Genomic DNA, 10237 nt, shown 5'->3' with positions numbered 1-10237 from the left:
AAAGAGATAACAAATGATTCCGTACACATGTCAATACTACTGCATTTTGTTGGTTAATACTTTGACAGTTAACTGCGTTTTTTCATTGTGCTCAGGCAAGAGGCATTAACTTAAACAGCCACTTAGAATAAAATCAGATAGGAATTCAAAGTGAATGGATTACTTATTTCTTAGTTACGTGATTAATGATTATCTATTTACCATCATAGTGCAACACAGTATCTTGGGAATCAAAATGCCGCATTCCGCCGCGCTGTATGTAGATAGAATATAAATAAAATGACATTATTTATAATTATAACCATTTATTAAACAATTAAGAAGCATAGTTACAATATCCATCCATCCATCCATCCATCTTTGGACTTCGTATCAACAGTGGCTGCAAGTTGTCTTTGATTACTTGTGGCTCTGCCCACCCCATTAGGGATTACGGGCGTGTGTTTATGTATGTATGTATGTAGTTACAATATCGAACTTTTATTACGAAATTATTTTAACTAAATCAAAGGCACGGTATGTTGAGGGTTATAAATATTATGCATCTCGTACACTCTAGGTTTGTTCTGTTCTTCCATCTCTTGGTATGCGCTTCGTACTACTACGAGGCAGTAAAACAGGATTACTGAAAAATTAAGATTAGTTTTAGATATAAAAATGTGCAAAGATGGCTTGATTACCTTACCATCTATGTAAGGTCAATCCAAAAAAGGCTTTGGATAAAGTGGAAATTGAACGAGGAATACTTACTGCACCACTTGAGCAGCGGTATGGTGGCAAGCACTCCGAAGAATACAAGGCTGACGACGACCAGAGCCGATGCCAGAACCAGCAGCACCAACGCCGAGTTGAAGTAGTAGCGGAGGTATAGCGATCTGTTCTGTAAGAAATATGGTATAAGAATTTAAACAACTTTCATATAAGTAAGGTGTCCCTCAGACATTCTTTGTATCTAAACCTCAGGCACACATAAGCGGTTATTACCTTGCTCTGTCCGTCGGGCTAAATCTAGGCTAGATGCTTCAAGGTCACAGGTTCCATGGTAACCACGATCTCGAGCGATTTGGTGGCAAGTAACCATGGTAACTGTGACCTTGCCGCATCTATCCCGATGGATACCTACGGTAATGTAATAACCGCTATTATACAAAAATCTCACAATGGAAGTGGGAAGCAGGTAAGTAGATATGTAGGCAGAACCGGGACATTGAAATTGATTCGGCCCTTAGGTCCGTTTGACCGAAAGGTTTGTAGTACTATGAGAAGGTGGTAGGTTATGTCCCAGTTCTGCGTGAAGCAGGTGAAAAAGGTATCTTAGTCTTTTATCATTCGGCTAGAAAGGATTTGATGAAGATTTATAAATGAATTGGGTAATTTAAATGGTTTAATTTCAATAAACAGTATAATGAAGTTCCCACAAGACAATTTTAAGAGTCATTCAACTCATTCACATTTTTAACAAAAGCTAAACTACATTCTAAGTCTATGTTTACAAGGGACCTACAACTAGTTTTATTAACACTTAGCAGAAGTCTCCTTCGTAGATCGGATCATCTTCCTTCTTATCACACAATAAAGTTTTATGGATGACGTCTTCAAAGCGCAGTGCATTCAATCCTTTAGGCTCAGCCACCTTTACTTTCACATCTCCTGGGTACAATAAGTCTCCTTTACTCTTCAAACTACCCATCACTAGGGTCTTCTGCAACTTGTCTATGCATGCAATCTCCGAAGGGACCACTTTCTTGATCGGACTTCCCAATGATGATTCAAAGTTACGCACATCTTTCACCAGCTGAGCGAGTTCTGACGGTGTCAGAGAACAAACATGGTCAGTTCCTTTCATCGACTTGTCCAAGGTTATATGCTTCTCCAATACTTTAGCTCCTAATGCTACTGCGCCTAAAGCGACTGCAATTCCTAACTCGTGTCCTGAATATCCAACCGGAATGTCAAAGGTATCTTTGTAGTCCTGGAGTACTGAGAGATTGCAGTCTTCGTAAGGTACGGGGTAAGCTGATATGCAATGTAGCAAGCAAAATTGCTTGTGTTGAGCCGATATTGTATCGTAGATCAATTTGACGGCTCGTTTGTCCACCATACCCGTTGAAATAATCAGGGGAAGTTTCTTCGACGCCGCATGCTTCAACAGGAGCGTGTTATTTGAGTCCCCTGAGCCAATTTTAATGAATGGCACTTGAAGATTCACGAGGAAGTCAAATGATACAATATCCATTGCAGATGCTGTGAAGAGGATGCCCACTTCTTGAGCATACTTGAACAGTTCCTTGTACTGGCTGTGTGAGAACTCTAGGTGTCTCTTGTGGTCTCCATAAGTCTTGCCCCAGGAGTTCCGGTTATCATAAGGCCGTTCCAAGTATTTCTTCGTAAACTTTTCTTCGAGGCATGTCTTTTGGAATTTCACGCAATTGGCACCAGCTTCTTTGGCTGCCTTAATTAACTCTTTAGCTAATCCGATATCACCTTGGTGGTTCTGTCCGACTTCAGCGATTATAAAACACGGGTTGTTGCCTCCTATTTGGATTTCCTTCGTTATCGTGACTTCTGGCATTTTCTCGAATATTCCACAAAACAAAAAATAAGCTGTTTCCTTGCAATGGATACACTAGTACTGTGAAGTTAAAGGTTTATTGACCTCATTCAAGATCAGATTGGGTACTTAAATTGAATCAATTGAATATAAAGCGACTTGTTCCGCCAACGCCTGTATCGGTAGTGAACTGAGCGGCTCGTCCCGCCTGTCGGAATCGAATAAAAACATCAGAATGTTGTCAGCATATTGTGATTCAGCCAACACAGGACAGTCTCACATAGCGGATTCGTCCCCATTGGAAATAGAACCTGGACATCCAGATAGATAGTTATCTAGATGAAATATTTATTTAGGTTTAAGACTTTACATAACTCCTTCTAACAAGTATTTCTTCATGAAACAGACATGTAGGTTGAATCACCAGTCCGAAAAAGTAAGATGAATCCGGAAAGCACGTTAAGCTGTTGGTCCCGGGCTATTAGCCCAAACACCTTCACCAACCCGAACTGGAGTAAAATGGTGGAGTATGTTCCATTCTCCTTATAGACCTGTGTCCTGCAGTGGCTCGGCTTCATCATCTCCCTATTAGCGTTAGGTATCCCATGTTCACTGCCGCTTAAGCACTGGGACGCGTGTAGACTATTTATGTTATGTACCTATGTATTTTATTTAAATATAAGGTTGCTTACCCCGGTGGGAAATAGGCGTGAGTTTATGTATGTATGTATAAGGTTTCATCTCCCCAGCACGATCCCGTTTCTCACAGGGTCCTCTTACCTAACTTGAAGATTTGACAGGTCCGGTTTTTTACAGAAGCGACTGCCTGTCTGACATTCCAACCCGCGAAGGGAAAACCAGCCCAATACAGGTTAGGTCACATACCTCCAAAAATGCATTTCTCGGGAATGTGGGTTTCCTCACGATGTTTTCCTTTACCGCGAATACTTAATTCGAAAATTTGACAATCATTGGTTTAGGCCTGTACTGGATTCGAACCGACTGTTCGAATATACTTAAGGTTTAAAACGGAAAATCATACCTACTAGCCGAACGCTGTTTTGTGTCATCATCACTAAGAGCCACGCTCTTGTCGGTGTAGCATTCCTCTCCATGCTATTTTTTAGGGAAGAATAGGGCAGTGGTTTCCCTCTTGCCTCTGGCCCATGCTATTTTGTGTACTTACACTTTCAAAAAAGAAATCCTTACCCGATGCACGCCAACGATCAGCAGAACGCTAATAACAGTATAGTACATCAGCACTAATAGATAGTACGCGTGTGAGATGTACAGACTGAGGGCGACCCTCGCGACTTCCTCAGGCGGATGGCCGTTCAGCTCCGGCTCGTGTTTATGAGCCCTCATGTACGCTACTACGGCGTACAGCGACCAGGATATCGCAGCCATAGATAATGTTGATATAAACTGAAAGAAATGAACATAATATAGTTACAAACTGGAAGAAATGAAGAGTTTTCTTCTTCTATCGTTTAGGTTGTGAGGTGAATTACCAACTTCATCAACTATCAGGGTTATTATTAAGCCGCCAAAGGCCCCTGACATGGCTCATGTAACGACTACTTACTTACATCAGTAAGTAGTAACCGGGACCAACGGCTTGACGTGCCTTCCGAAGCACGGATCATCTTACTTTTTGGACAATCAGGTGATCAGCCTATAATGTCCTAACCAAACTAGGGATCGCAAAGTGATTTTTTGTGGCATGTTCCCACCCGGATTCGAACCCGGGACCTCCGGATCGTGAGCCCAACGCTCAACGACTTGACCACGGAGGGCGTCAGACATGAAGAGTAAGACAAATAGTTTGCTTCTCGTCTGAAGGTTTAACCACAGTCACAGCACGCAAACGCTTTTACAAGAGCAACGGGGAAATTGAGACTAGCTGATTACAATATAGTGGTTTAATGGCCCAAATTGGTCAAATGGAGTTAGGCCCAAGGACGGTCGAATCCCGTTAGGTACATCACAAAAATCACATTGTGATGCCTATTTCCGTAACAACATTACAGACTAATCATCCGATTGTACGAAAGTAAGATGATCCATGCTTCACACATGTTTAAGTCATTATTATCCCTAGCGTTTTTCCATTTCTCAGAGGGTCCGCTTACCTACCCTGAAGATTTGACAGGTCCGATTTTTATAGAACGTCCGATTCCGCCAAGGTCTGATTTTTTACCTTCCAACCCGAAGGGAAAACTAGCCCAATACACACATGTTTAAGTATATTATTATAGGTACTTAAACATGTGTGCAAGTGTGTGAAATAAGCTAAGCCTTGGCTAAGCCTTCTGGGTTGACTGGGAGTTTAAAAACATAGATGTGTTTTGTCTATTTACATTTTACAATTTCTTCTTTTAAATTGTTAGTAAGTACAGTCATGAGCAATATAATGTTACCTACTTTAGGACTCTGTCGCACTAACATATTTTACATTTAGTGAGACCTACAGTTCAATTTGTCAAAAAAGTTAATGTGACATGGTACCAAAGTGTATACATATTAATGCTCGTGACCGTACACTACCAAATTTGCATGCCTTTGCTATGTCTGAATATATGCTTATTTATTTATTGTTACCACCTAAAATACCATATTTTGTGCAATTTTGATAGATTGATTGATAGAAAAGCATTCACCTGCTTATCTTCCCGTGCATGTCGCAAAAAGCAATGGGTTTGTGTCCTTTCTAACATAATGGCTGATCGTTCGCTTGTCATCATATTCAAATTGAAAAATATATTTTTTGAGTAGGTACTTAGGTAACACTTTGAATCGTCAAATTTAACACAACGAACGTCTCATCGACCTAAAACTAGCAGATTCTCACAACCTGTATAACCAGGGAAAAGCAGCTGCAAGAAAATCCACAGTACTTGCAGGACGTTCTTAAAATAAAACCATAGAATATAGTTTATACAATTCATATCCTATCCGTCATGAGGACTTCGTATCAAAAGTGGCTGGAAGTTGTCTTCTGATTACTTGTGGCTGAGCCCATCCCATTAGTTACAAACTTACAACCCAACAGAGTTTTTTTGACGTGACGCAGACGGCGTTAACTACTTAGCCGGACAAATGGGGACCGCTGAGGGCTCTCACCCGGTACAAAATTTAAGACAACAGGCCTGAGGGTGCCCAGTTGGGCGCGAACCTCGGCTCAGGGCGTCGTCTGGGAGGAAGAATATTTGAAGGAATTAATTGACCCTAGTGGGTCGAGGACCCTAGTGGTAGCCGAGAGTTTATGAATGTAAGGTAAGTAATACTTACAAGTGAAACATATCCAATTAGCAATGATCCGGTTCTTAAATTAAAACAGCAACAGCATTTGCTTATTCTTGGCCAAAATGCTAGATCCATTTTGTTCCCAAAACTCAACACTTTTTTAACACAAGTTACTTAAAATCTGCAAAGTTTTGCATTCCAAATATATTATAAGTAGGTATTGGTCACAAAAATTTCAACCACAAACCCGCTACTTTATTATGTTGTGAACTCTGAGTAATCACTAATACTGGCTTATCTTCATATCTGATAAGAAGAGGGCGTCTGATAACGCGTCTAAATAGTGTCATTTTCGATTTTTTTTTTACCAAATGGTTAGTCATTGATTTTTATGCTCAATAGTAGAGCTTAAAATAGGTATACCTACTTACCTAACTAACCATGATTCTTGTAAGAATAAGTAATTTCTGTTTCAGGGAAAATGTAAAACTTAATTTGCAAATATCTGATTCTATGCTCATGGACCAAGAAGCCAAAATAAAAAAAATCACGTTTCAAATAGTACCCTCTTTCCTCTTTGGGAATTTTACATCAGGCCTTATTTGGGCAAATGCCAGCATGCGGGCCTTATTTTGTAAAAACAAATGAATTATTTCTTCAAATCTTAAAAAAATGGGATAAATCCCAATATTTTCATCAGATTTTCTTGAACTAGACAGCTAATCTCAGACAGACGCGGCTGTCTATACTTAGAAATATTCATCTCTTCAAACATTTTATCCAATATTATTCTAGCTTCTTTAATATTCTCTAGCCAACAGTTATTCGGATTCACACTCAGCGTTAGAGCAGAAATTGGTGGAGGACAGTCAAATTGCTTCTTTGTTACCATATGAGCTGTTTTACTGTCACTATCGTGCAGTTTTTCGCAAACGAAACATTCAAACCTATTGATAACATCTTCTATGTTAAATTGGTAAGATCTAGCTGCTACTTCCTTAATTAAATTCTGATTTGAAATAAGCCCTAAAGTCTTGTGTTCAAGGTGTTCTTCGTAGGCCGTGTCGTTCTGTAGAAGGTAGTGCAAGTGTTGGCTGAGCAGCTCCGGCGTGGGGAAGTCCTCCAGCAGTATGGCTGACTTGTTGTTCGGCAACCAGTCCCTGATCAGCGGTGAGCCGAAGTAGATCGGTACTGTGCCAACATCTATCGCGCGCCAGAATTTTTCAGTTACATAATCATTGCAAACAGCGTTTTCTATAGCTATAATAAACTTATACTGAGCTAAAAAACTCATCAGTTCTTGGTCAAACATATAAGAGGTGTAAGAAGCCTTTATGTAATTAAACTTTGGACTTAAGGGCAACACTTTATTTTGAAGGCAACGCCCGTAAGAGTCTACAGGGATATACTCCATCAACTTTTGAACATACGCGTCTCTTTCTGTGGCTGAATGACAATCTGACTGTAAGTACACAACTGGAGCAAAACTTTGCAATAATGAATTTTTCACAGAAGTTTGCAAGAAATACTTTGTATTCGTTATGTCACTTAGTATTTTTATCGAACGTACAGGGAAAGGGACATCACTATATCTGCTGTAAGTCGCTGAGAAATTAAACAAATTCAAGGCGTCTTCATATAGAAGTATCGGACTAGTGTAAGGAGTTTCATCGTGGAATAACCCCCAAATAGTCCCCGGGTCTCTCGGTAAAGGGACTCTGTCCAACGTAGCCCCGTAAAACATGTAAGCATCTGGGTTATCAGCTATTGATCCTGGGTGAAACACATCACATCCAAAAAAGCGAGAACCATTAAAACAACTAATTTTGCTATGACGATTATTTCTGTAAATGACAGTATGATTTAGCCAGGCTATTATGGGAGGTTTCGGAGATTTATTTAATTTAGAGTTCAATGTTAAATAGACAATATTGAAGTCTATGCAGGATCCTATATGGTTCAGCCAAATTAGCACTGCGAAAAGTGTGAGAGATGCGATGGAAATTGCTATAATAATTTGTCCTATTTTAGGATACTCTTTTCTTGGCTCCTTTTGTGTAAAAATCTTACACACTTTGCAAAATATTTGGTGCCACTCGCGCGGTTGCGCAGCTGAATGTTGATCATGTTTCTGCACCTTTGACATTCTGTTTTTCATTTGCAACATCCACACATACTAATATTTGCTATTAAAAGCTGACATAACCTATACGGTGGTGTTACGGACACTGAAAATATACTCAACTTCTTACAATGCTTTAGCTTATATGGTTTTACTAAAGTCACGGTTCTGAAGAAAATACTAAAGAGAAGCCTGTGATCAATTAGATGGAATTTCTCGGTGGCGCGAAATTATTGAAATCAAATAGAATATAGCTTACACACTGCGTTATTACAATTATAACAAACGATGTCAATTTGATAGATACCAAAGACCATCCTAAAACTAAAGACTAAAATACTTATTATAGACGATTTCGTATAATTATACTTTCGCACGAGTGCATTGCTGATTACATCACAGGATTACATGATACAAATACAAATCAATGCATAGTCACTATGGAATTTGATATAAAAGTAGCCCCAAGTTGTATTCTCATCACCAAACTAATAACGTTTGAAATACGTTCGAGCCTTGTTTGGACGAATGGCTTTGGATTGGTCGGGCTTATTTAAAATAACATAAAACAAGATCTTTTTTTAATAATCTAAGAAAATGGCATTGCACCCAACAACTTCATCACATTCTCTCGAACTAAACAGCTCGTTTCGGATTGCCGCTGCTCTCTATATTTTGAAATATTATTTTCTTTTAATAATTTATCAATAATTAATCTCGTTTCCTTTAATTTCTCTAGCCAACAGCTCTCTGGGTTCACCCTCAGCGTTAGAGCAGTAATTGGTAGGGGACAGTCAAAATGCTTCTTTGTTACAATATTGACTGCTCTACTGTCCCTATCATGCAGTTTTTCGCAAATGAAACATTCAAACCTATGAATAACATCTTCTATGTTAAATTGGTACGGCCTAGCTGCTACTTCATTAATTAAATTCTGATTTGTAATTAGCCCTGAAGTTTTGTGTTCAAGGTATTCTTCGTACGCCGTGTCATTCAGCAGGAGGTAGTGCAGGTGTTGGCTCAGCAGCTCCGGCGTTGGAAAGTCCTCCAGCAGTATGGCTGACTTGTTGTTCGGCAACCAGTCCCTGATCAGCGGCGAACCGAAGTAGATCGGTACTGTACCCGCTTCTATCGCGCGCCAGAATTTTTCAGTTATATAATCATTGCAAACAGCGTTTTCTATCGCTATAATAAACTTATACTGAGCTAAAAATCTCATTAATTCTTGGTCAAATATATAGGAGACATATGAACCCTTTATGTAATTAAACTTTGGACTTAAAGGCAAAACTTTAGTTTGAAGGCAAAGTCCGTAAGAATCTACGGGGATATACTTCATCAACTGTCGAACATACGCGTCTCTTTCTGTGGACGTATGACAATTTGTCTGCAAGTACATAACAGGAGCCAAATTTTGCAGCAATGAATTTTTCAAGGATGATTCTAAAAAATACGATGTATTCGTTATGATGTCTAGTTTTCTCATCCAACGTAAGGGTAAAGGAACGTCACTGTATCTGCTAAAAGTTGCTGAAAAATTGAATAAACTCAAGACATCTTCGTACAGAAATACTAGTCTGGTGGAAGGCGTTTCGTCGTGGAATAACCCCCAAATAGAGCCAGGGTCTCTTGGTAAAGGGACTCTATCAAACGTAGCCCCGTTAAACAAATAAGCGTCTGGATTATCAATTATGGAGCCTGGGTGAAACACATCACATCCAAAAAAGCGTGAACCATTAAAACAGCTGATCTTACTATGACGAGCAGTTTTGTAAATGACTGGATTATTAAACCAGGCTATTACCGGACTTTTCGGAGATTTCTTTACTAAAGTATTCATAGTTAAGTAGGTAACATCGAAGTGTATACCGGATCCAACATGATTGAGCCAAATTAGAACGGCGAAAAGTGTGGCCGCTGCGACGCCAATTGCTATAATAATTTGTGCTATTTTAGGATGCTCTTTTCCTGGCTTCTCTTGTGTAAAAACCCTGCTTATTTTATAAAATATCTGGAGCCACTCGCGAGGTTGCGCAGTTGATTGTGGGTCATAATTCGTCATTTTTGCCATTCTATATTTCGTCTGCAAATATAAATTGTTGAGAGCGTCCACAGTGTCCAAATTCACTAATAAGGACATAAAGCGCAGATAATTCACACGGCGTAACGGACCTCGCGGCGCACTGAGCATAATAATCTGCAAAAAACGTAATTAATAGTGAATTATATTCTCTTTGACAGCAGCCGCGTTAATAAAAACATGTACGGTCACGAGTACCAATATGTATACTTTGAAACCATGTCACATTAACTTTTTT

At 39.4% G+C, this 10237-nt stretch overlaps 3 protein-coding genes across 3 annotated transcripts; all 3 read right to left on the bottom strand.

The window, feature by feature from the left end:
* Positions 1-291: 291 nt before the first annotated feature.
* On the bottom strand, positions 292-6068 carry LOC126373216 (uncharacterized). The gene is made up of 4 exons (XM_050019271.1): positions 5843-6068; positions 3761-3976; positions 751-880; positions 292-625 (listed from the first exon to the last, which is right to left on the bottom strand). Exons 1-4 carry the CDS (start codon positions 5930-5932, stop codon positions 501-503), a joined length of 561 nt encoding a protein of 186 aa, XP_049875228.1. The 5' UTR covers positions 5933-6068; the 3' UTR covers positions 292-500.
* On the bottom strand, positions 920-2898 carry LOC126373167 (sialic acid synthase-like). The gene has a single exon (XM_050019201.1). The coding sequence runs from the start codon at positions 2570-2572 to the stop codon at positions 1523-1525; it is 1050 nt and encodes a 349-aa protein (XP_049875158.1). The 5' UTR covers positions 2573-2898; the 3' UTR covers positions 920-1522.
* A 29-nt stretch (positions 6069-6097) lies between the features above and the next one.
* Positions 6098-9138, bottom strand: LOC126373433 (alpha-(1,3)-fucosyltransferase 10-like). Its single transcript, XM_050019591.1, has 5 exons — positions 8792-9138; positions 8021-8025; positions 7451-7570; positions 6687-7057; positions 6098-6103 (listed from the first exon to the last, which is right to left on the bottom strand). Exons 1-5 carry the CDS (start codon positions 9136-9138, stop codon positions 6098-6100), a joined length of 849 nt encoding a protein of 282 aa, XP_049875548.1.
* Between the last annotated feature and the right edge of the window lie 1099 nt (positions 9139-10237).

Source organism: Pectinophora gossypiella, chromosome 15 (genome assembly GCF_024362695.1).
Source record: "Pectinophora gossypiella chromosome 15, ilPecGoss1.1, whole genome shotgun sequence".
NCBI lineage: Eukaryota > Metazoa > Arthropoda > Insecta > Lepidoptera > Gelechiidae > Pectinophora > Pectinophora gossypiella.
This window is presented reverse-complemented; position numbering and strand designations above follow the sequence as displayed.